Below are 25616 nucleotides of genomic sequence, written 5' to 3'. Positions count from 1 at the left end.
CCCGGTTCCGCCGCGATGCCCAAGGCCCGGCGGGCGCGGGGCTCCGGCCCGGCCCCGGCGCTGCCCTTGGCCGAGCAGATCCTGCAGGACGCGGCCCCGCGGCTCCGGGCGCGGGAGAAGCGCGGGGCGGAGGAGCCGGGCGGGGACGGCGGCGGGGACGGGTTCGTGGACGCGCGGCTGTCCCGGCGCATCCTGGAGCAGGCGCGGCGGCAGCAGGAGGAGCTGGAGGCCGAGCACGGCCCCGGAGCGCCCGCAGCCCCCCGGCAGCGCAGCGCGGTTCTCGGTGAGCCAAAAAAACCCCAAATGCCAATCGCTTGTTTTTAAAAAATTTAAAAGTTTATTAGTAATAAAATGGTTATAAAAGTAGTAATACAATTAGAGTAATAATAATTTGGGCAACTTGAATTAGGACAATATGAGACAATAGAGACGAAGAGTTACGGGCTTTTTGGGTATCTTTTGGGTACGGGTACCTCTCTCTGGGCAGCACGAGCACGAAAAAGGACCCACGTTAAACAGAGGATTAACCCTTAAAAGCAACAGCCTCTTGCATGTTCATACACTTCATCCATGATGCATAAATTCCATTCAAACACAGGATTCTGTCTGGGCAGTGTCAGCTTCTTCCTCTGAATCCTGACAGCCCCTTCGAGGCAGGAAGAAGTTAGTTTCTTCTGATAAGAGGGCAATAAATTCTCTTTCTCTGAAAGATTCAGGTGTCCTGTGGCTGCTATTTCACTGCAAGTCCTTTCTTTTTTAAAAAAAAAAAGTATCTTACGTAGCATAGTTTCTATTTTAACTTTTTTTATAACCCAAAACTATATTTAACACAGTACTTAAGACAATTAATGCAGCATCACTTTCTAACACAACACGTATATAATCTTCATTTTAATATTTGTGAAAAGCCAATCATAAAATACATGCATGGTAAACCTGGTGACCCTTGGTAAACCCCCGAGGGTGTGTGGCACCCCGAGGGTGGCTGAGCCAGCGCCGCTCCCCGCAGGTCCCGGCTCGGACTCGGAGGATGATGAGGAGTGGCCTTCGCTGGAGAAGGCAGCGGCGGCCGCGGGACGGAGCGGGGACTACGGCGGGGAGGTGGAGGTGGACCCCGAGGACGAGAAAGCCATCGAGATGTTCATGAACAAGAACCCGCCCCTGAGGTGAGAGCACCGGGCAGGGGCCGCCTCCCTGCACCGGCTGTGCCCTGTCCGGTATCAGCCCCTGCGGCCCCCGAGTCACCCCTGGTCCTGTCTCAGTCCCTGTCCCGTGGCAGCCCCCAGGTCACCCCCATCCCATGTGATGTGATCCCCTCGTGTCATCCCCCTGTGACCCCCTGGTCCATGCACAGACCCCAGCTCGCCCCCCTCCCTGGGCAGCCCCTGGCTCACCCCTGTCCCTGCCATCCCCCTGATTCCCCACTGCCCCTGTCCCTGCCAGCCCTCTCATGTCCCTTAGATGCTGTCCCCTGCCAGCCCTCCCATGTCCCCCCTGTCCCCTGCCAGCCCTCCATGTCGCCCCTGACGCTGTCCCCTGCCAGCCCTCCATGTCCCCCTGGTCCCTGCCAGCCCTCCCATGTCCCCCCTGTCCCCTGCCAGCCCTCCATGTCCCCCCTGTCCTTGCCAGCCCTCCATGTCCCCCCTGTCCCCTGCCAGCCCTCCATGTCCCCCCGGTCCCTGCCAGCCCTCCATGTTCCCCCTGATGCTGTCCCCTGCCAGCCCTCCCATGTCCCCCCTGTCCCTGCCAGCCCTCCATGTCCCCACTGCCCCTGTCCCTGCCAGCCCTCCCATGTCCCCCTGACTGTCCCTGCCAGCCCCCCTGATTCCCCACTGCCCCTGTCCCTGCCAGCCCTCCAATGTCCCCACTGTCCCTGCCAGCCCTCCATGTTCCCCCTGATGCTGTCCCCTGCCAGCCCTCCATGTCCCCCCTGTCCCTGCCAGCCCTCCATGTCCCCCCTGCCGCTGTCCCCAGGCGCACGCTGGCCGATATCATCATGGAGAAGATCACGGAGAAGCAGACGGAGGTGGAGACGGCGCTGTCGGAGCTCTCGGGCTGCCCCATGCCCCAGCTCGACCCCCGTGTCCTGGAGGTCTACAGGGGCGTCAGGGAGGTGAGGATGGAACATCCAAACCCACAGCCACCACCACCCTGAGGTGACAACGCTCTCTTGTCCCTGCTGTCACTTGCCCCAGTCACAGCCTGGTCCCTGTCCCTGTCTCTGAAGGTGCTGTCCAAGTACAGGAGTGGGAAGCTCCCCAAGGCGTTCAAAATCATCCCTGCCTTGTCCAACTGGGAGCAGATCCTCTACATCACTGAGCCAGAGACGTGGACAGCTGCTGCCATGTACCAGGCCACCAGGTAAGGTCACCTCAGGGATCCTCTGGCATGGCATTTTTGGGGTTTTTATTCCCATAACCAGAATCAGATTTACAAAACACCAACCTGCCCATTTGGCCTCCTTTCCTCATCCATCCCTTCATGCTTTGCTGATCCCAGGATATTTTCCTCCAACCTGAAGGAGAGGATGGCCCAGAGGTTCTACAACCTGGTGCTGCTGCCGCGGATCCGGGACGACATCGCCGAGTACAAGAGGCTCAACTTCCACCTGTACATGGCTCTGAAGAAGGCCCTGTTCAAACCAGCAGCCTGGTTCAAGGGTAGGGGTCCTCAGGGTCTCCTCTGGGGCTTGGCTGGCTCCTGAGGGGCTGGTGCATGGCAGGGGTGTCCAGGTGCTCCTGCAGGAGTGGGGGTTTCTAGGGGGAAGGGGCTGAGCCTGTGCATGGAGGTGGTTGGTGCCTGACTGTGGTGGTGTTCACAGGGGTCCCAGGACAAGGGAAGGGATGAGAATCTTGACTACCTCATGTTCAGAAGGCTGGTTTATTATTTTATGATATATATTATATTAAAAGTAACTGATCTATTCAAACTATACTAAAAGAATAGAAGAAAGGATTTCATCAGAAGTTAGCAAGCAAGAATGGAAACAAAAGTTTGTGTCTGACCAAGAGTCTGAGCCAGCTGGACTGTGATTGGCCATTAATTAAAAACAACCCCATGAGACCAATCCCAGATGCACCTGTTGCATTCCACAGCAGCAGACAACCATTGTTTGCATTTTGTTCCTGAGGCCTCAGCTTCTCAGGAGAAAAAATCCTAATGAAAGGCTTTTTCATGAAATGTGTGACTGTTGCCATTGCAGGGATCCTCATCCCGCTGTGCGAGTCTGGCACCTGCACGCTCAGGGAGGCCATCATCATCGGCAGCATCCTCAGCAAGTGCTCCATCCCCGTCCTGCACTCCAGGTGAGGCCCTGAGGGGCTGGGGGGGAAGAGCTTTTCCTCCAGGGACCCTGGGAAGCTCCTTGGATCCAGCCCTCAGCCTCTCCAGCCCTCGGAGGTGATGAGCGGTCACTCAGCTCCCTCTGGGGTTGAGCTCCAAGGCTCAGCTTTGTGCCTGAGTGCTCCATGGTCCAGTCCAGTTCCCCCTGAACCCTGTGGTCCCTCCTCTGTCCCCATGGCTCCAGCCCCTGTGACTCTGGGCTCCAGCCTTGGTCACTGTGGCTCCACCCTGGCCCCTCTTTTGTCCATTCCTTGGTCCCCGTGACTTCAACCCAGCATCCCCTGACCTGTGCCCATTCTTCTGTCCCCATGGCTCTGTCCCCTGACCCTGAGCCCTCTGTGTCTGTTCCCCATGGCTCCATGCCCTGATCCCTCGCCTCTCCTGTGTCCCTGTGGCTCTGTCCCCTGACCCCTCACCACTCCTGTGTCCCTGTGTCCCTGTTCCCTCACCACTCCTGTGTTCCCGTGGCTCCATCCCCTGACCCTTGACTGCTCCCATGTCCCCATGTCCCTGTCCCCTGACCTCTCACTTTTCCTGTGTCCCCACGTCCCTGTCCCATAACTCCTCAACTGTCCTGTGTCCCCATGTCCCTGTGTCCCCATCCCCTGACCTCTCACACCTCCTGTGTCCCTGTGACTCTGTCCTGACTCTGAGCCCTTCCCTGGACCCCATGTCCCACCCTCTGAGCTGTCCCCTGACCTTTCCCCTGTCCCCATGTCCCATCCCCTGAGCTGTCCCCTCACCTTTCCCCTGTCCCCATGTCCCATCCCCTGAGCTTTCCCCTGTCCCCATGTCCCATCCCCTGAGCTTTCCCCTGTCCCCATGCCCCACCCCCTGAGCTGTCCCCATGCTGTCCCTCCCTCAGTGCAGCCCTGCTGAAGCTGGCAGAGATGCAGTACAGCGGTGCCAACAGCATCTTCCTGCGCCTGCTCATCGACAAGAAATACGCGCTGCCCTTCCGCGTGCTGGACGCCCTGGTGTTCCACTTCCTGGCCTTCCGCTCGGAGCAGCGGCTCCTGCCCGTGCTGTGGCACCAGAGCCTGCTGGCCCTGGCGCAGCGCTACAAGGAGGACCTGTCCTCAGAGCAGAAGGAGGCTCTGCTGGAGCTGCTCAAGTTCCACAGCCACCCCCAGATCTCGCCCGAGATCCGCCGGGAGCTGATGAACTCCGGGACCAGGGACGTGGAGGGGGAGCAGGTGCTGGCCATGGAGTGAGCGAGCAGGGAAGGGCTGGAGCCTGGCCTGGGCCTGGGGTGCTGCTGGGAGCCTGGAGCTGGAGCATCCCTGCTGGATCCTGCTGCTCTGAGCAGTCCCTGGCACAGGCTGTGCCCTCAGAGCTGGACTGTGCTGCTGTCACTGCCACCCAGGAGCCCGGTGCTGCCAGCACGGGGACACTCTGGCCCGTTCCTGGTCACTCTGGCCCGTTCCTGGTCACTCTGGCCCGTTCCTGGGCACTCTGGCCCGTTCCTGGACACTCTGGCCCGTTCCTGGTCACTCTGGCCCGTTCCTGGGCACTCTGGCCCGTTCCTGGACACTCTGGCCCGTTCCTGGGCACTCTGGCTTGTTCCTGTACTCTGAAATAAAACCAGAGCCGTGTCAGTCAGTCAGGGCTGGCTCTGCCCCGTGTGCTCCCAGCCTGTCCCTGTCCCCACCAGCTTCTGGAGCTCCTTGCCCATGGATTTTCCCCAACAAAGCCCCCCAAGGTTTGTTTCCTGAAGCCACAGGGCCACCGTCCTCACCTGCCATGAGGCCACCTGCCCGGCCTGCTCCTGGCACTGTGCCCGAGTGGTGCCACCTCTGCTTGCTGGAAAACCCAGGGGGGACTTTTCCACCAGGCTGCACTTCCCTGTGCCCTGCTGCCACTGTCACTGCCAGGGCTGTGCCCTGCAGCTTTGGGCCACAGAGAGGAGCCCCTGCTGCACCCTGAGCTGTGCCCAGGGCAGCTGCCCCCTGTTGTCACCTCCGAGGTCCCCACACCCCTCAGCCGTTTCTGTGACTTGCTGATTTTATCTGATTTGAAAGAAGCCAGAGCTGATGAGCACAGGAGGGAGCCCGGGCTGGCACAGAGCTCCTGGCACTGTCCTGGCACCCCCTGAGCTGCTGCAGTGCCCCTCAGCCTCCGGCCTGCCAGGGAGGAGGTGCTGCCTCTGCTCCAGGAAGGTTTCAGCTCCACCACCACCCCTGAGCTGCCCTGGCTGTCCCTCAGGGTCCTCTCCCCACTCCATCCTGGGAAAAGCAAGGCTGGAGCTCCCAAGGGATCCCCAGAACCAGGACAAGATCCAAGAACAGCACAGGGAAACCCTCAAGCCACTGGTTTTTTTTTGTTTTTTTTTGTTTAAAATATTTTATTGCAACATCACAGGGTTCTCTGGCTCTCCCAGCAGCGAGACTCGTGCGAGTGAACACCAAACCAGTTTACTCTTAAATTAATAATTCACTTTTACATATATATATTTATATATTTAAAAAAAAAAAAAAGAAAAAAAAAAAAAGAAAGAAACAAACACATTTCCTTTTGCACAGGCAGGCTCTGTCCCAGCCCTCCTGCTCGCAGGAGGCAGCGGCTCCGGGGGTTTCCGGACCAGGCAGGCTCAGGGAGGAGCAGCAGCCCCACCTTTTTCCGCCGGATTTTTGTGGGGTTGGTGCCATCCAAAAGGAAGATTTCGACCTCCTTTTCCACATCCCCCACGGGAGGACAACAGCCACGTGTCCAGATGTTCCTAGGGAGCAGCAGATTCTGCCTCCCATCCCTGTGGAGTCTCTGGTTTCTCCTGGTTAATTCCACTCTGGATTTCTTATAGAAAAGCAGCATTATTTTTTTTTCTTTTTTTTTGGCTTTTTTTTTTTCTGTTTTACAACAATTTTTATAAAAAACCTAACAAGGATCAACAACAACAATACAAAAATGCAATAATTGCTTTTTTTCCAACTCAAGTGCGCAGCAAAGTTTTCCACCCTCTCAGGAGGCAGCTCAGATCCGCGTGGATTTGAACACGGCTCCCTCCTGAGCACGATCTGAAATCCCTGCCTTGGAAGAGTGGAGATGCATCCCAGACTATAGCAGCACATTTAAAGGTTTTTCCTTAAATCCTAGTCTGATGCCTAAGCTACCAAAGGGCCCACTCTGAGGAGAGTCTGCCACTGCCCAGGGAGCCAGGGAAGGGGCAAAGGGGGAAGGCACTTTTTTGGGAAGGAGGGGAGAGCAGCCTCCAGGCCCCACCTGAGGGATTCCAGCTCTCCTCCCTCCCCTTTCCCAGCAGTGAACAATAAATTAAGCAGCTGAGGGGACCCTGAACTCCTCCCAAGGCACGGACGGGGAGCGCGTCCCCAAAATTCCCACATCCAACAGCAAAAACCAAACAAGGCCCCACGGCTCCTCTCCAAGCAGAAGCAGCTGCACGACTTCCCCTGGAGCTGTGGGAACGTGGCACGAAGCAATCAGGACCAAAGGGGCCACCAAGCAGCTGCTCCACGAGCCCCACGGGAGCTGGGGGTGACGAGGATTTGGCTCTGTGATTTTTGTCCCTCACGGGGCTGGAAGCGGCCACGAGCAGCCCGGAGAGCCAGGGGACACCAACACAGAAACGATTCCAACTTCATCCAGGCTCCTGCTCCCCGTGCCCTGGCACCACCTGCAGCAGCTCCAGGTGCCCAGCCTGGGAGGAGCTGGGTGGGCAGGGGGGATGCAGCGAGCTGGGGGTGTCCACGGAGGGGCTGGAGCTCTGGCCAAGGGCTCTTGGTCACAGGTTGACGTCGGTGACATCCGTGGGGGTGCTGGTGGGCTGGCTGCCCGCGTACGGCACCGCCTTGGAGCTGAACTCCTGCTGGGACTGGGATGCCTGCTTCAGGCTCTCGGCTAAGGCAGCCTCAATCTGCTCCTGACAGGCCTTCAGGCAGTCCTGGAACAGGGAAACACAACGGCAGCCATCAGACCTGTGCTCCTCCTCCTCCTTTAGGAACAGCTCAGCTGCACCTCTGACCCCCCAGAGCATGACCAGGAGATTTTCTCCATCTTTGTCCCTCCCCAGGGAAAGCCCCACGATGGTTGTCCTCTCTCCTCCCTGCTGACCCCCCTGTTCTGCAGGAATGTTGTGTCCAGCAGAGCTTCCCAAAGTCCTGGAGCCAGGGTATGGCTCCAGCTGTGTGACCAGAGCAGGACAAACGTCCCAGATGCCACAGATGTGGCTGTCCTTGGGACATGGGTCCCCCTCCAGCCCACAGGAATTCTGCTGGGTGCCCCTGGGGCAGCAGGACCCTCCCTGACCCCAAACCCACCCTACAGCACCTCCCATCCACGCTGGGAGAACCACGCTGAGGCCACCGAGCTTCTCACGAGGTTTCCACCCTCCTGTCCCCTCTGTGACACCCCCAGGGGACCCAGAGCTGGGGGACACGCACAGGAACCTTGCCAGAAACGCAAACCCTGCTCTGGTTTTTCCCCCACGAGCTGTAAAGCAGGAGGAAACTCCCACTCGGACACCCTGGGGGCACAGCCCAGCCCGGTGACAGTTTGCACCTCAGGGACATTGTCACACCCTGAAATCTCTTACCAGGAATCCGCCGGCAGTTCTTAGAAACCGACAGAGGATGTGGCGAGCGAAAATAGCAACGCCCAGCTCCCCTTCCCCGGCTCCCCTTCCCCGGCTTCCCGTCAGTGCAGCCTCCTCCTGCCCAGCCCTGCCCGGCCCTCAGTGCCAGGGGCACCTGGGCATGGGCTGGGCATCCCCTGGGCATGGGCTGGGCATCCCTGGGGCACCTGGGCAGGGGCTGGGCATCCCCTGGGCATGGGCTGGGCATCCCCTGGGCATGGGCTGGGCATCTCCATGGGCACCTGGGCAGGGGCTGGGCATCCTCATGGGCACCTGGGCATCCTCATGGGCACCTGGGCATCCTCATGGGCACCTGGGCAGGCTCAGGGAGAAGCAGCAGCACCAGTGGGGGAGGCTGAGCCCAGGTGCTCTCCCAGGAACCCAAAATTCTGTGTTGACATCCCAGGAGGAGCTGCCCCAGCCCTGCCCGGGCTGGAGCTGTTTGTGAGGCACCGCACACCTGGGCAGGGGGCACAGCAGATGCTGGGGAGGGACAGGAGGGGACAGGAGGGTGCTGGGCTCCATTTCAGCTCCTCTCCCTCCACAGAGCCCTCCCTGCTTCCCACCTGTTCCCTGCAGAGCCCTGACCTCCCGGAGCAGGTTGGGAGCAGGTGGCTGCACTGATTCTCTCTTTAAAAAGGCCCCAGAGAACAAAAAAATTCCATCTGCACAAACAGAGCAGGAGCCTCCCCCTGGACAAAGCCACCCCAGGTCCTGGCAGGGGACTGTAACTGACCTGGGCAGGGGAGGAGATCAAAGGGGAGAGGGAAAGCTCAGATTGGAGCCCCACAGGATCCCTGTGCCCCCTCTGCAAGGGCACTGAGGGGCTGGAGAACCCCCCCAAAGCTGGAAGGTTTCATGTCCCAGCCCCTCCTTTCCCCCCCAGCTGCAACCAGACACTGAGGGGAGCAGATGCTGAGCCTGGCGTGTCCCTGTCCCCATCCCAGCCCGAGAACCCGATCCTGCCAACACCTGCCCGGGCAGGGAACAGATCCTGCCCTTTGTGTGCCATTTCAAAGGCTCTGAGCCCACCCTGCCCTGCCCAGGCTGTGCTTGGGATCATCCCACAGCCCTTGGTTCTCCTCAAACCGGGGCAGCACTGGCTGAACAGCAAAATTCCACAGAATCCCAGAGCAGCTGGGGCTGGAAGGGCATCCCTGCATCCTGGGCTGACCATCTCCATGGCCAGTCCATCCCAGGCTGACCCTCACCATGGCCAATCCATCCTGGGCTGACCATCACCATGGCCAATCCATCCTGGGCTGACCATCACCATGGCCAATCCATCCTGGGCTGACCATCACCATGGCCAGTCCACCACCATGGCCAGTCCATCCCGGGCTGACCATCTCCATGGCCAGTCCATCCCAGTCTCTCCCTCACCACCTTCACCAGGACCAGGTGACAGAGGTGTCACAGGTGCCACATCCAGGTGGGTCTGGAACTTCTCCAGAGGCACAGAGCCAACACCCTCCCCATGTCCCACCCTGATGGAGAACCCCTCCTCTGAGTGGCAGCAAGGCTCCCACAGCCGTGCCAGCCCCAGTGCCCACTCACAGCTCAGTGCCAGCCCCAGTGCCAGGCCCAGTGCCCACTCACAGCTCAGTGCCAGGCCCAGTGCCAGCCCCAGTGCCAGGCCCAGTGCCACTCACAGCTCTGCCAGCCCCAGTGCCACTCACAGCTCTGACAGCCCCAGTGCCAGCCCCAGTACCCACTCACAGCTGTGACAGCCCCACTACCCACTCCTCAGCTCGGTGCCAGCCCCAGTGCCACTCCCCAGCTTGGTACCAGCCCCAGTGCCACTCCCCAGTTGGGTGCCAGCCCCAATGGCACTCAGCACAGCTGTGCCAGCCCCTGTGGCACTCAGCACAGCTGTGCCAGCCCTAGTGGCCCTCACTCACCAGCTCGGTGCCCGTGGTCCTGGCCAGCAGCTCGGTGAGGGCCTCTCCGCTGCCGGGCAGCCCCAGGCCGTGGGCGGCGGCGCCGATGCTGCCGGTGGCGATCATGGACGGCGGGTACATCACAAAGGTGCAGTCTGCAGCCAGCACGGGCGACAGGAGATGTTAGGGAGGGTCCAGATGGGGTTTGGGGTCGGGGTTTGCCCTGCAGGGCCCCACAGAGGGGTCTGTGCAGGGTGGGGTGGAGGGGAACAATGCTGCGGGATGTGGCAGGTGCATCTTTGATTGGTCTCGTGTGGTTGTTTTTAATTAATGGCCAATCACAGCCTGACTGTGTCGGGACTCTGAGCAGTCACAAGATTTTATTATCATTCCTTCCTTCCTCTATTCTTTAGTGTAGTTTTAGTATAGCATAATGTAATATAGTGTAGTATAATATAGTAATAAGTACAATATAGTATAATATTGTATAACATAATATAGTATAATATGATATAGTATGATATGATATAATATGACATAATATGATATTATTAATGTAATGTAATATAATGTAATATAATACAGTATTATGTAATGTAATGTAATATAATAATATAATATAACATAATATAGAATGTAATATAATGTATAATATAATGTATAATATAATGTATAATGTAATGTATAATGTAAAACATAATATAAAATATATGAAAGATTATTATATCATATTACATTACATTCTATTACAATACATTATTATATTATATTATATTATATTATATTATATTATATTACAATACATTACATTCTATTACAACACAATATTATATTATATTATATTATATTATATTATATTATATTATATTATATTATATTATATTACATTATATTACATTACATTACATTATATTATATTATAATAAAATAATGAATCAGCCCTCCAAGAGCACGCAGTCAGAGTCTCAGGGCCTGCACCCACCTGTGGCACAGAGGGCGATGAAGGTCTGCGCGTGTTTCTTCACCAGCTCCACCTTGTCCGCAGGCAGCGGCAGCCGCTGCAGGATGTGGGGCAGGAAATCGTTGGCAATCACCGACACCAGGTCCCACTTGAGCTTCTCCAGCACCAGCAGCTCCCAGTGCTGTGGGGAGAGCAAGGACAGCATGTTAGGGGGGGCTCGGGAGGCTCCAGGGCCAGGGCAGGACAGGGAAGGGCACAGGGGCTGTCACTGGGGCACAGGGGCTGTCCCCAGCTGTCCCCAGCTGTCACTGGGGCACAATTCCAGCCCAGGAGGCCCCAGGGCCAGGGCAGGACAGGGAAGGGCACAGGGGCTGTCACTGGGGCACAGGGGCTGTCCCCAGGGCACAATTCCAGCCCTGGAAGCCCCAGGGCCAGGGCAGGACAGGGAAGGGCACAGGAGCTGTCCCCAGCTGTCCCCAGGGCACAATTCCAGCCCAGGAGGCTCTGAGACCAGGGAAGGGCACAGGGACTGTCCCCAGGCTGTCCCACAATTCCAGCCCTGGGCTGTGTCCCTGCTGGGACAGGGGATCCCCCCCAGGAGCTGGAGCTGAGGCTCCAGGGCTGCCTCAGGTTCATTTCTGCTCCCTCAGCCCAGCACAAATCTCCCTTTTTCCCCCCAAAATTCAGGATTCAGCGCTGCCCAAGAGCTCCAGCTTGGAGGAAGTGACAATTCTTTCCCAAGCTCAGATCTTCACTTTCCCCTTTTTTTGGTTCTGGTTGTTGCCTCCCTTCCCTCCTTCCCCTTGCACAACAAACCCACCCTGGGTTGCTCAAAGGGGCAGAATTGCTCAACCTGTCCCAAAACCCACCCTGGGCACCATTTGTCACCCTCAGGACCCATTCCTGCCCCAAAGGCCACCCTGGGCCCAGTTTGTCACTCTCCAGGCTGGTGGTTCCTGGGTTTTCTTTCAGGGAATTCCTGGTCCTGGGCAAACTGAGGCTGAGGATTTCCCAGGTGATTTCCAGCTGTTGTCCCCAAGCTCTGAGCAGCTGAACCCCCTCTCAGCCAGGCCAGAAAAGTCTTTAAAAAATGAAATTAAATGAAATAAAATATAAAATAAAATAAAATAAAATAATAAAATAAAATAAAATAACATAAAATAAAATAATAACATAAAATAAAATGGAACAAAATGAAATAAAATAAAATGAAATAAAATAAAATAAAATAAAATAAAATAACATAAAATAAAATGGAATGAAATAAAATAAAATGAAATAAAATAACATAAAATAACAAAATAAAATGGAATGAAATAAAATGAAATAAAATAACAAAATAAAATAATATAAAATAACATAAAATAAAATAAAATAAAGAAAATAAAGAATTAAATTTAAAAATTTAATTTAAATCATTAAATTTAAAAATATATTAAAATTTAAAATTAAAATTGAAAAAAAAATTAATTTAAATAATTAAATTTAAAAAAAAAACCAACCCCAAGGTGGGTTAGAGAAGGGCCTGGCCGGAAACCCAACTTCCTCCAAATGGACAAATCCCTCCTTGCATCATTTCCTTCTCCCCCAGAATAACTCCAGAGAGGTTCTGTGTCCTTTCTGAAGGGCTGAGCTGCTGCCAAGCACCCCTGCCCGAGGAGGAGGAGGAGGAGGAGGAGGAAGAAGCAGAGCCCCGGGAATGTGAGCCAGCTTCCTGCTGGGATGGCCCCGGGCCACCAGGATGTCCCATTGTCCCCAGGCTGCTGAAGAAGCTCCCCTGGCCCTGCTCTCCCCTCCCTCTTCTTGCAGGGCGTTGGGAAAGAGCAGGGGATGAGCACAGAGGGGGAAGGAGCAGCTCTGGGGTGGGGAAATTCAGATTTAACTCCCTCAGGTCCCTCGGCCAGGGCGAATCCTTCACAGATCCCTGGGTGTCCCCTCCATTCTCCTCTTGCCTGGGGCAGGATGGCAGCAAAAAGGGTTAAAATCCATGGAAATCCAGGGAAGGGGACTCTCCATGGACAATTCAGATTTAACTCCCTCAGCCAGGGTGAATCCTTCAGATCCCTGGATGTTCCCTCCGTTCCCTCTTTATTGGAGCAGGATGAGCTCCAAAAAGGGTTTAAAGTCCATAGAAATCCAGTAAATTGGATTTAACTCCCTCAGGTCCCTCAGCCAGGGTGAATCCTTCACAGATCCCTGGGGTTTTTCTCTACACTGGAGCAGGATGAGCTCCAAAAAGGGGTGAAATCCATGGAAATCCAATAACCTGGGTTTAAATCCCACAGCCAGGGTGAATCCTTCAAAGATCCCTGGGTATTTTCTCTACACTGGAGCAGGATGAGCCCCAAAAAGGGTTGAAATCCATGGAAATTCAGGGAGGAGGACTCTCCATGGACAATTCAGATTTAACTCCCTCAGCCAGGGTGAATCCTTCACAGACCCCTGGATATTCTCTCTTTACTGGAGCAGGATGAGCTCCAGAAAAGGTTAAGGAAATAAACTCATTTATTTTATATCTCCTTCCTGTGTGGAAGGAGAATTCCCAGCAGGAATGAGGCCCTGGAGCCTGGGAATGAGGGGGAACCTCCAGGGATGCTCTGCCTGCTCCTCACCTGCTCCAGGCTGAGCTGGGGACAGCAAATCCTCACCAAAAATCAGATTTAAACCTGCAGGGGTGACCAGGAGTGGCTGCGGTGTCCCTCGGGGATGGGACACCCTGTGGCCATCCCCATCCCTCACCAGCTAATTATGAGGGTTAATTAAGGCAATCACCACCCACTAATGGATTTTCCCCAGCCTTGGGAAAAACCAGGTTGAGCTCAGAGCTCTGCAGTTCCCAGCAGGGCCCTGGGGTCACACCTGAGAGTTCTGGGGCTCAGATCCCACCCCAAAACCACCAGAGCTGCTCAGGGGGGTGATGAGGAACCCCAAAAAGCCCTCGGGGTGCCCGGGGATGCTGTGTCCCCAAGGGGAGGTCACTGCTCCCTCCCGAGCCCCCAAACAAAGGGTTTTCCTCCCATTTCCTCCCTCGTGGCTGAGGCTGAGCTCAAAGGTTTGGATCTCAGGAGTTTTCATCAGACACCACCAGAAACTTTTGGCCTTTCAGAGCCTCAGAATGGAACTTTGTGGATGCAGGATGAGAAATGCAGGGGGCAGAGCAGGAATTCCACCCATCCCCGCCAGCCCCGAGCACCCACTGAGCTCACAGAGCCCTCACAGCCATTTCGCTGCTTCACTCTGCACCTAAAATCTGATTTTTCCTGCTGCTGTGGAAGTGAAATCACCCACATTCCCCCAGGTTCCCACATTCCCCCAGTTTCCCACATTCCCCCAAATTCCCACATTCCCCCAAATTCCCACATTCCCCCAGTTTCCCACATTCTCCCAGTTTCTGCAGCTGGGGAGAGGCAGAGCTGCCTGACCCTGAACTTGGAGATGTCACAGAAGTGACAGCCCAGAGCTGGGACAGGAAACTTCCTCCACAACCAGGAGGGGACAATTCGATGCTGCCCATCATGGTGAGGATGGAAAAACCTTCACCAGGGAGGGGGGGAAATGCAGAGGGATGGGATCAGGGGATGCCAGGGAGGAGCTGGGCACTGGGAGGGGGCACTGGGATGTTCCCAGAGCTGTGAGTCTTGGAGTGACAACTCAGAGTGACAGCCCAGAGTGAAAGCCCAGAGTTGGGACAGGAAACTTCCTGCATAGCCAGGAGGGGACAATTCTGCTGCCCATCATGGGGAAGATGGAAAAACCTCCACCAGAGAGGAAGGAAATGCAGAGGGATCAGGAGAGCAGGAACAGGAGATGCCAACCAGAGCTGTGAGTCTTGGAGATGTCACTGGAGTGACAGCCCAGAGTGACAGCCCAGAGTGACAGCTCAGTGGTGGCACAGGAAACTTCCATCCACAACCAGGAGGGGACAATTCTGCTGCCCAGCACAGGGAGGATGGAAAAACCTTCACCAGGGAGGGGGGGAAATGCAGAGGGATCAGGAGAGCAGGAACAGGAGATGCCACTGGAGTGGACAGCCCAGAGTGACAGCTCAGTGGTGGCACAGGAAACTTCCTCCACAACCAGGAGGGGACAATTCTGCTGCCCAGCACAGGGAGGATGGAAAATCCTTCACCAGGGAGGAGGGGAATGCAGAGGGATGGGATCAGGGGATGCCAGGCAGGAGCTGGGCACTGGGAGGGGGCGCAGGGGTTACCAGCAGCTCCTGGGGGGTGATGGAGTTGTCTGTGTAGATGCAGAGCTTCTCCACGGTCAGGGGCATGGTTTCCCTCAGCTTGGAGGCCAGCAGCATGCACACAGCCCCCAGCAGCTGCAGGTGGTTCTTCTGCACGGCCACCGAGGCCAGGAACCGATCCACGTAGTTCATGGCCAGGGGGAACACCTCCTCCTCACACTTCTGCTCCTCACACACCTGCCAGAGACACAGCACAGAGAGAAAAAAAAATGAAGTTTTGGTGAGAGGAGAGAGCTCAGCACAGCTCCGGAGCTGCTGTTTCACACTTGCCACAAGGAGCTGCAGGCATCGCCCCCGTGGTGTCACCCTGAGGCTTCACCTTCCTGTGGGGAGCAGCTGCAGCTCCAAAGAGCACGTGGAGAAACCTGAATTTGTGCCATTTGGCCCCATTTCTGCTGTGCCCTGCTGGGAATGGCTCCTGCCACCTGCCACCCCTGCCCTGGGCAGCTCTGGAGGGTGGAGAGAAGGATCCAGGGCTGCCAATTCCACCTGGAGCATGTGGAGAAATCTGAATTTGCCCCATTTCTGCTGTGCCCTGCTGGGGATGCCCCTGCCAGCTGCCACCCCTGCCCTGGGCAGCTCTGGATGGGACAGCAGCTGATCCAGGTGGGTGGAGGAGAAAAGGATCCAGGGCTGCCAATTCCACCTGGAGCACGTGGATAAATCAGAATTTGCCCCATTTTTGCTGTGCTCTGCTGGGGATGCCCCTACCAGCTGCTGTCCCTGCCTTGGGAAGCTCAGGAGCAAAGCAGCAGCTCCAGCTGGGTGGTGGAGAAAAGGATCCAGGGCTGCCAATTCCACCTTGGAGCTCTCCAGGGACACGAGGAGAATCAATGGCAGCACCCAAACCAGTCCCCGAAGTCCCCAAAGTCCCCTCCCTCAGCCACCAGCGGAGTCCAGCAGCTCCAAATTTCAGCTCCTCCGCTCTTATCTGCCCCCAGCACCGCAGCACTTGTCACCCTGAACTTCCTTCTTTCGACACAACCATCAAAATCTACTGCGGTTCCTGCTCCTTCTGCAGCGAACGCCACCCTGCCCCTGCTGCCAGCAGCGCTGGGGACAATGACACGCAGGTCGTGACATCCTCCGGTGCCACCTCGCTGCTTTTCGGGCTGCACAGGAGCCGCTCCCAAAGCGGGGTTTAGCTACAGACCCTTCTCCAAAAGGGGATTGCGGGAACAATGACAGCAGGGGGGAAAAAAACCCGTTTAAAATGGAAATATTCTTCATTTCTTTGGAAGCGCTGCCCGCAGCACCGGCTGGGACAGGCAGGACCGATCCGTGCGGAATTGTCATTTATTGGGACAGCACCAGGAGATCCCCCCTGCCCCGAACTCCACCCGCTGATTCATTTTTAATTTAGGGAACTCGACTGCAGCGTTATTATTTCCCCCCGGGGGCTGAGCTGAGCCCTGCCCGGAGCTTTTGGGGGGCCTGATTTTGGGGAAAATCCCAATTTTAGCACAGGAGAGCGAGTTTCACCCTCCATCCCCACCGGCATCACCGCTGTGCCCGACACCCTTCAGCGCTGACTCGTCCCCCGCTTGTCCCCCGGGTTTTCGGTGCAAACCCCGCAGCATTCCGGTACCTCCAGCATCCAGAAGGCCAACATCTTCCGCATGTAGGGCTGGATGTCTCTCTGCACGCACTGGAAGTAGGACACGCGGGGGCTGTAGCGCTCCTCCAGGCTCAGCAGGTTCTGCAGCACCCGCCGGTCCCCCAGCAGATGCGGGTCCCGCCCGGCGCGGGGGGCGCGGGCCGCGGATTCCACGCACAGCAGCTCCATGGGGGGCGGGCAGGGGCCGTGGGGACGCTGCGGGGACACGGAGGGGACACAAGGAGGAGGCACCGCCGGCTCCGCCGCGGGACGCCGGGAACTGGCGCAGCTCCCGCCCCGGCCCCGGGCCTCAGCGCCGCCGCGCGCCGGGGGGGGGCGTGCCCGCGCCGCGCCGCAGCCAATCACCGAGCGGCACTGCCGCGCTGCAGCCAATCACCGAGAGGCATCCCGCGCCCGCCGGGTTGGGGCGTGGCTATAAGCGGTATTCACCAATCACAGCGCTGAGCGCCGCGGAGGGGGCGGGGCCAGGGGTGCTCTGGCGGGACGGGCGCACGTGGGGCGCTGCTGCCATCTTGGGGGGGGCACACGGGGACAGACACGGGGACAGACAGGGGGACACTGCGCCACCCCCCGCGCGCTTCCGCCACGTCCCCTTCATCTCCGCCGCTGCGAGGCGTCTGGCAACCCCTGACACTTGAATTTTTTCTCCTATAACTTTTTTCTCTTTTTTTTCCTTTTTTTTCTTTTTTTTTTCCTTTTTTTTATCTTTTCCCCCCATTTTTTTCCTCTTTTTTTCTCCTTTTTTTAGCACATTTTTTTCAAGGCTGTGGAAATAATCAGCCGTGCACGTTTGCAGCCTCTTGGCTTCCAAAATTCACCCTGGTGCGGCTCCACGGGAGATAACCGCGGGGGGAGCTGCCCAGATAAGCGTCAGAAAGCGGGAAAGCGTCAGAAATCGGCATATAAAATTTGTATTTTACATATAAATTTAATATCGTATATGTAAAATTTATATATTTATATCTATATAATTTTTTATATTTTATATATAAAATTATATAAAATTAAATTTTAATATGAATATTTCTTATATATAAAATATATAAAATATTTATATATAAAATATATAAAAACAATATATAAATAAAATATAATATTTATATATGAAATTATATATTTTATATATAAAAAATAAAAATATATAAAATAAAAGATATAAAAATAAAAATTTAAAATAAAAATATATATTAAAATCTATAACTGTATTAAAATATAAATAACAATAAAATTATTATTAAATAAAAATATAGATGATAAAAATACATAAAAGAAAACATTTAATAAAACAAAAATATTTAATAAAATAAAAATATTTAAAACAAAAGAAAATAAAATATTGTCCACACAAAACTCAGGAATGGAGCAAAAATTTCTGGGAGCTGCAGAAATCCCAGAGCAAAGCCAGGATCCCAAAGTGGACACCCCTGGCTGATCCTGCTGGGATATTCCTCTGGAAATAAACTCATTTTTAGGCTAAGGAACAAAAATGTCACACAAGTGACACTTCAGCCACTTCCACCTGTGCCTTTTGGACACATTTGGTGCTAAAAAATGCACCAAAAAAAGCAAATTTGGTGCTTTGTCATCTAAAGAATCTTTCAGTGACAAACAAACACCCCAAATTAATAAATGCAATTAAGACAAGGCCAAAGGCTTTGTTCTGTCAGCTCAGGAAATTTTTTTGGGGAGTTGTTAGAAATAAAAATCATCTTTGTGAGAAGAAGTTTAGGGGCTCAAAATGCCCCTGGTGACAGCAAACACCGAGGTCACATCCACAACACCCTGGCTTCATTTATGCCATTCAATTATTGGCATTTATTCCATTTAATTATTGCAATTTATGGCATTTAATTATTGCAATTTATGGCATAGATGGTAAATTTTTACTGATGTCATCAGCGTGGATTTGCTGTGCTGAGAAGCCCCAGAAGTGAAGGGAAAGAAAAGGGCAGAGAATTCCATCAGTGACAAAAAAAGGAATTTTTTGGGGTGACATCAAAACTCCCAAAAATCTCCCTTTTCCCCCCAATTTTCTCTCATCTCACAAAGAAATATTCCAGTGGAGTGGGCTGGAATTTGAGGGAATATTTGAGGAATCCATGGGAGGAATCCAGGGTTTTAATCCAGGGCCCCAGATCCCACATTTTGAAGAAAAATAACAAAAAAAGGAAAATAACAAAAAAACCCAAAACTTAAAAAAACAAAAAGTAACAGAAATAACAAAAAAATAACAGAAATAACAAAACTTAAATAATAAAAATAACAAAACTTTTGACTCCAGCAAAGGGGAAACCACAGTGGTTCCTTTTGGGCCTTCTGGTTTTGGGGCTCTTTGGAAATTGAAAGTTTCAGGGTGGTTTTTTTTTAATTTTTTTGTCCCAAACTTGCAGGGTTTGCTCCCGTTCTGGTGTTTGTGGGGTGGTGGTGGCCCCAAAAAAAGGGGGAAGGGAACATTGCACAAGCTGCTGTTCCCTCCAGATGATGACTGGGCAGAAGTGGAGCCTCTGCAAGCCACAGGGGCAGGCTGGAAATGCAAAAAAAAATTAAAGTGCAGGATCCTAAAAAGCCAAAAATGTGTGGGTGTGGGGAGGGAAATGGGGGGAAAATTCCAGGAAAACCAAATTTTGGTCACTGCTGGCCGTAGATAGGCGGCTTTCTGGCTTGGGCAAGGGTAAAAAAGGAAATTCCTTGGGAGCGAAAATGACAAAAAAACCCCTCAGAGGCTTCCAGGGTGAGGTTGGTCTTGGATGAATGATAAAATTGGGATTTTTTGGGATGTTGGTGATGAAAAGTGGGAGTTTTCCAAGGGATGTGGGGCTGGAGGAGCCTGGGGTCATTTCTCTGTTCCTGGAATTGCTGGGGCTGGAAAATCCCTCCAGGATCTCCCAGGCCAGCCTGGGAATGATCCCCAGTTTGTCACCAGCTCTGTCACATCCAGGAATTCCTCGGATATCTCTGGGAATGAGGACTGGAAATTCCTCCTGATCCCATGAGGAAATTCCTCCTGATCTTGTAGGAAAATTCCTCCTGATCCCATGGGGAAATTCCTCCTGATTCTAGGAAGAATTTCCTGATGATTTCAGAGGAAAATTCCTCCTTATCCCATAGCAAATTCCTGATTCCATGAGGAAATTCCTGCTGATCCCATAGGGAAATTCCTCCTGATTCTATAAGGAAATTTCTCCTGATTCCATGAGGAAATTCCCGCTGATCCCATGGGGAAATTCCTCCTGATTCTATAAGGAAATTTCTCCTGATTCCACAGGGAAATTCCTGCTGATTCTGTGAAGAAATTCCTCCTGATTCCATGAGGAAATTCCTCCTGATTTGATGAAGAAATTTCTCTTGATCCCTTAGGAAAATTCCTCCTGGTTCCATGGGGAATTCCTCCTGATCCTATAGGAAAATTCTCCTGATTCCATAGGGAAATGTGTCCTGATCCTGTAGGAAAATTCCTCCTGATTCCATGGGGAAAATCCTTCTGATCCTATAAGGAAATTCCTCCTGGTTCTTTGAAGAAATTCCTGCTGATTCCATGAGGAAATTCCTCCTGATCCTGTAGGCAATTCCTCCTGATTCCATGAAGAAATTCCTGATTCCATGAGGAAAATCCTGCTGATTCCATGGGGAAATTCCTTCTGATCCTATAGAAAACTCCTCCTGACTCCATAGGAAATTCCTCCTGATTCAGTGGGGAAATTTCTCCTGATCCCATAGTAAAATTCCTCCTGATTCTATGAAGAAATTCCTGCTGATCCCATAGGAAATTCCTCCTGATTCCATGAGGAAAATCCTGCTGATTCCATGGGGAAATTCCTTCTGATCCTATAGAAAACTCCTCCTGATTCCATGAGGAAATTCCTCCTGATTCCAAAGGAAATTCCTGATCCCACAGGGAATTTTCTCCTGATTCCATGAGGAAATTCCTGTGGAAATTCCTTCCATGAGGAAATTTCCCATAGGAAAATCCCTCCTGATTCCATGAAGAGATTCCTGCTGATCCCACGCTTCATTTTCCCTGATTCTTCAGAGCATTTTTTGCCTTCCTTTGTATTTTTCCCAGCTGTTTGGTGCCTCAGTTCCCTTTTCCCCAGGAAATCTCCAATGAAATCTCATTTTCCTTGACTCAGGCTCGGAACCAGAGCGAGGCAGCCCCAAGTGAAATCTCATTTTTGCTCCCAAAATCAGCATTTTAGAATCAGAATTCACCAGCAGAGAGAGAGAGAGAAAGAAAGAAAGAAAGAAAGAAAGAAAAGAAAGAAAGAAAGAATAATAAAATTAAAAATAAAAAAAAAAAAAAGAAGAAAAAAGCAAAGGTGAAACCAGAATTTCAGAAAACAACCTGGGCTTGGAAAGCCCCCGGATGGGTTAAATTTAGGTCATTTCAGGGGATTATCTGTGGTCACCAATTATGCAAACATTGAAAAAAAAAACCACCATTGCTCTAATGTTTTACATCTAAAATTCAGCTTTTTTTTTTAATATTTTTTCCACGCCCCTGCCTTGTCCATCCTTCCTGCCCTGATCTCACTGCTGAGGGAGATTCCATGGGTTTGGGGTTTTTTGAATATTTTAACTATTATTTTATATATTTAAATAATTTTAAAATATAAAAAAGAAGAAATTGGAGTTGCAGGTTATTTTTTATGTTGTTTTTTAGGATATATATATATATATATATTTAATATTTTTTAGTTGATGTTGGGAGCTCAGGGCTCTTCAGAGGAGCAGCACAAATGGAATTTCCTGGGATTTCATAATGATTTTTTTATTCTGGAAGAATAATTTTTTTTATTCTGGGATAATAATCCTGTGAAGTTTTGGGGTTTTGGAGATGAGCATTTGGTAAAGTTGGGGGTTCTGGGAGATGAACATTTGGTGAAATTTGGGGTTTTGGGAGACAAACACCCTGTGAAATTCAGGACTTTGGGAGATGAACTCTCTGTGAAGTTTGGGGTTCTGGAGATCAACACCCAGTGAAATTTAGGGTTTGGAGATGAACACCCTGTGAAATTTGGGGTTTTGGGAGGCAAACATCTGGAGAAGTTTGGGGTTTTGGGAGACAAATATCCTGTGAAGTTTTGGGGTTCTGGGAGACGAATATCCTGTGAAGTTTTGGGGTTCTGGGATATGAACACCCTGTGAAGTTTTGGGAGATGAATATCCAGTGAAATTTGGGGTTCTGGGAGACAAATATCCCGTGAAGTTTGGGGTTCTGGGATATGAATATCCTGTGAAGTTTTGGGTTCTGGGAGATGAACATCTGGTGAAATTTGGGGTTTTGGGAGGAAAACATCCCGTGAAGTTTTTGGATGCTGGGAGATGAACATTTGGTGAAATTTGGGGTTCTGGAGATGAACACCCTGTGGAATTTGAGGTTCTGGAGATGAACATTTGGTGAATTTTGGGGTTCTGGAGATGAACATTTGGTGAATTTTGGGGTTCTGGAGATGAACACCCTGTGGAATTTGGGGTTCTGGAGATGAACACCCGGTGAATTTTGGGGTTCTGGAGATGAACACCCTGTGGAATTTGGGGATCTGGAGATGAACATTTGGTGAATTTTGGGGTTCTGGAGATGAACACCCTGTGGAATTTGGGGTTCTGGAGATGAACCTGGTGAATTTTGGGGTTTCTCCAGGACAGGTCCCCAGCTCAGACGCTGACAGCCCCACCCTGCCCAGTGCCACATCCTGGGGAGCTCGGGGACAGCAGGGGTGGAGTCTCTGTTATCTTTGGAGGTTAATTTTTATTTTTTTCCCACCAGTTTCGTTTTCGCTCACCCAATATTTAGGCAGCTCTGATCTCCTTTTTAATTAATTGCAGGAATCTCACTTTGAGTGTTTCTTCTACAAATGAACACTTCCTTATTCCTGTTTTTATTTTTATTTTTATTTTTAGCTACATTATACTTATATTTATATGTGTAGGTATATTTACATTTATATTTATAGGTATATTTATAGGAATATTTTGTTTATGTTTATACTTATATTTTTTATTTTTATTTTTATTTTTAGGTACGTTATATTTATATGTATAGGTATATTTACTTTTATATTTATAGGTATATTTATATTTATAGGAATATTTTGCTTATGTTTATACTTAGATTTTTTTTAAATTTTAATTTTAATTTTAATTTTTAGGTACATTATACTTATATTTATATGTATAGCTATATTTACATTTATATTTATAGGTATATTTATAGGAATATTTTGCTTATGTTTATACTTAGATTTTTTTTAATTTTAATTTTAATTTTTAGGTACATTATACTTATATTTATATGTATAGCTATATTTACATTTATATTTATAGGTATATTTATAGGAATATTTTGCTTATGTTTATACTTATATTTTTTTAATTTTAATTTTTATTTTAATTTTAATTTTTAGGTATGTTACACTTATATTTATATGTATAGCTATATTTACATTTATATTTATAGGTATATTTATAGGAATATTTTGCTTATGTTTATACTTATATTTTTTAATTTTAATTTTAATTTTAATTTTAATTTTAATTTTAATTTTAATTTTAATTTTAATTTTAATTTTTATTTTTATTTTTATTCCATGTGTAGGAACCTCAGGAATCACTGCTTGCTGAGCTGGAGGAGCTTTATTCACCCCTGAGATGTTTTTACACAAATTTAGCCTCACTTTACATCAAAGCCCGTTTATTTTACATTTCTGCTGATTTAAATACAGTCACACCGAGCCGGTTTCACCACCACAACATCCTTTGCTGGCTGCTGGAAGGAGCAAAGCTCTGATCTGCCCGGATCCCACCTGATTTGGAGGCGAATTCTCCCCTAAATCCCTTTTCCCATCAGCTGTGCCACGCTGCGGAGCCAGCCAGGTCCTGCCCTTGTCACCGGGCAGCTCAAACCCCTTGGCAGCTTCTCCCAGGAAACCAAATCCCACATTTCCCCCTCTGCCCTGCGCTCTCAGGCAGCTCCTTTGTCCTCCTTATCTCGAGGTTGGCACCTCCTGCGTGTGACAGTGCCCAAAAAAAATCCACATTTTGGCTTGGGGGTGCTTTTAGAATGATAATATTCCCAAATCTTGGATTGCCACCCCTTGGAGCATGCAGGACTTCAAAGTCCCCCTGGGTTTTGTCACTACAAAAGGCAGCTCTGAGCTCTGAGAGTCCCTAAATCCTGTGTGAAGCTGATTAATTTACACCCTGTTAATTACCAGGTGCCTTTCCAAGGGGCTGCTCCAGCCATTTCAGTGCACAATGTCATTTTCAAGGGGAATTAAAGCCTTTGTTTCTGTGTTTGTGGAGTTGTTTTGAAAGGCATCATCTCCCACCTGGGAATTTTCTCCCATCCTGAAGGCCTTTATTACCTTTAATAACAGAAAACTATTAATAATTAATCACCTAAATACAAATGGGCTCCATGGCCTGGAATGCAGAACAAATATGGTGAATTTTAGAGTTCCATGAGGGTATTTCAGAGTACCTGGAGCGTCTGAATGCTGTGATCTCACCTGGCTGGAGGGAAACTGAGGCCAGGAGCAGCTGAATGCTCTGAGCAGAGCAAAAAAGGAAATCAGTCCTCAGTCCCTGGCTCTTCCCAGGGTGAATTTCCACCCTGAATATCAAATTTCACAATCCCCAATCCCTGGCTCTTCCCACTATGAATTTTCACCCTAAATATTGACCCCATATTTTTATTACACACCCCATTAGCGGAAAAACTCTCATTTTTCTCTCGACAAAACTCGTTTAGGAAACTAAAATAAATAGGAAATCGCTTTTTTTTTTCTTTTTGCTGAAAGTGTGAGAGCTGAGCCAGGGACCTGCCTGGGGATGATTTGCAAGAACCGTTGTGGTTTCAGCTCTGAGAAGCCCCAGGCCCAGGGACAGGGGACAGCACCAGGCTGAGTGTCCCTGTCCCCTGGGAACCCCCAGGCTGATGTCCCTGTCCTTTGAGAGCCCCCCAGGCTGATGTCCCTGTCCCTCAGAGACCCCCAGGCTCTGTGTCCCTGTCCCTGATTCCCCTCCCAGGGGACACCCCTCAGACTCTGTGTGTCCCTGTCCCCCGAGTCACCCCCAGGCTGATGTCCCTGTCCCTCAGAACCCCTCAGATTCTGTGTCCCTGTCCCCTGAATCCCCCCAGATTCCGTGTCCCTGTCCCCTGAGTCCCCCCCAGATTCTGTGTCCCTGTCCCCTGAATCCCCCCAGATTCCGTGTCCCTGTCCCCTGAGTCCCCCCCAGATTCTGTGTCCCTGTCCCCTGAATCCCCCCCAGATTCCGTGTCCCTGTCCCCTGGGAGCCCCCCAGATTCCGTGTCCCTGTCCCCTGAATCCCCCCCAGATTCCGTGTCCCTGTCCCTTGAATCCCCCCCAGATTCTGTGTCCCTGTCCCCTGAATCCCCTCCAGATTCCATGTCCCTGTCCCCTGAATCCCCCCCAGATTCTGTGTCCCTGTCCCTTGAATCCCCCACAGATTCTGTGTCCCTGTTCCCTGAGTCCCCCCCAGATTCAGTGTCCCTGTCCCCTAAGTCCCCCCCAGGCTGGTGTCCCTGTCCCCTGATTCCCCCCGGGCTGGTGTCCCTGTCCCCGTGCCAGCAGCTGGCAGGGCACACAGCAGCAGGAGGAAGTGGCAGGGCCGGCTCTGCTGCCAGCCCTGGGGACAGTGCCCAGGCAGGGTCAGGCATTGCCAGGGCTGTGCTGGTGTCTCCAGGAAACCTCTCCAGGCTCCCAGCCCGGCTCAGCAGCCCCAGATCTCCTTCCTGCCAGCACCAGGGGGGCTTGGGGGGCTTTGGGGGGTTTGGAGGCTTTGGGGGCTTTGGGGGGTTTGGAGGCTTTGGGGGGTTTGGAGGCTTTGGGGGGTTTGGGGGCTCTGAGGACTTTGAGGGCTTTGGGGGCTTTGGGGGGTTTGGAGGCTTTGGGGGCTTTGGGGGGTTTGGAGGCTTTGGGAGGTTTGGAGGCTTTGGGGGCTTTGGGGGATTTGGG

At 51.6% G+C, this 25616-nt stretch overlaps 2 protein-coding genes and 1 long non-coding RNA gene across 3 annotated transcripts; 2 read left to right on the top strand and 1 right to left on the bottom strand.

Annotated features, from left to right (window-relative positions):
• The first annotated feature begins 15 nt into the window (after positions 1 to 15).
• Positions 16 to 4944, top strand: BYSL (bystin like). The gene is made up of 7 exons (XM_071450136.1): positions 16 to 283; positions 1010 to 1166; positions 1975 to 2113; positions 2228 to 2361; positions 2500 to 2660; positions 3203 to 3305; positions 4208 to 4944. The coding sequence occupies exons 1-7, from the start codon at positions 16 to 18 to the stop codon at positions 4554 to 4556; spliced, it is 1311 nt and encodes a 436-aa protein (XP_071306237.1). The 3' UTR covers positions 4557 to 4944.
• An 823-nt stretch (positions 4945 to 5767) lies between these two features.
• CCND3 (cyclin D3) lies at positions 5768 to 16973 on the bottom strand. The gene is made up of 5 exons (XM_071450182.1): positions 16609 to 16973; positions 14982 to 15197; positions 10793 to 10952; positions 9832 to 9965; positions 5768 to 7240 (listed from the first exon to the last, which is right to left on the bottom strand). Exons 1-5 carry the CDS (start codon positions 16804 to 16806, stop codon positions 7082 to 7084), a joined length of 867 nt encoding a protein of 288 aa, XP_071306283.1. The 5' UTR covers positions 16807 to 16973; the 3' UTR covers positions 5768 to 7081.
• Positions 16974 to 21050: 4077 nt separating this feature from the next.
• Positions 21051 to 23931, top strand: LOC139601281 (uncharacterized). The gene is made up of 2 exons (XR_011682860.1): positions 21051 to 22564; positions 23234 to 23931. It is a non-coding gene; the product is annotated as an uncharacterized lncRNA (long non-coding RNA).
• Positions 23932 to 25616: the final 1685 nt, after the last annotated feature.

The sequence above is a fragment of the Agelaius tricolor genome, unplaced genomic scaffold, assembly GCF_023055355.1.
Source record: "Agelaius tricolor isolate 1412-34295 unplaced genomic scaffold, bAgeTri1.0.p SCAF_30, whole genome shotgun sequence".
Taxonomy (NCBI): domain Eukaryota; kingdom Metazoa; phylum Chordata; class Aves; order Passeriformes; family Icteridae; genus Agelaius; species Agelaius tricolor.
This window is presented reverse-complemented; position numbering and strand designations above follow the sequence as displayed.

Excerpts from the sequence above, each read along its gene's own strand:
- BYSL (XM_071450136.1), top strand. The coding sequence starts at position 16 with ATGCCCAAGGCCCGGCGGGCGCGGGGCTCCGGCCCGGCCCCGGCGCTG. Across the intron at positions 2,114-2,227 it reads TCTACAGGGGCGTCAGGGAG|GTGCTGTCCAAGTACAGGAG; the intron begins GTGAGGATGGAA and ends CTGTCTCTGAAG. Across the intron at positions 2,661-3,202 it reads ACCAGCAGCCTGGTTCAAGG|GGATCCTCATCCCGCTGTGC; the intron begins GTAGGGGTCCTC and ends TTGCCATTGCAG.
- CCND3 (XM_071450182.1), bottom strand. The coding sequence starts at position 16,806 with ATGGAGCTGCTGTGCGTGGAATCCGCGGCCCGCGCCCCCCGCGCCGGG. Across the intron at positions 9,966-10,792 it reads CATCGCCCTCTGTGCCACAG|ACTGCACCTTTGTGATGTAC; the intron begins GTGGGTGCAGGC and ends TGCTGGCTGCAG. Across the intron at positions 7,241-9,831 it reads GGACCACGGGCACCGAGCTG|GACTGCCTGAAGGCCTGTCA; the intron begins GTGAGTGAGGGC and ends TCCCTGTTCCAG.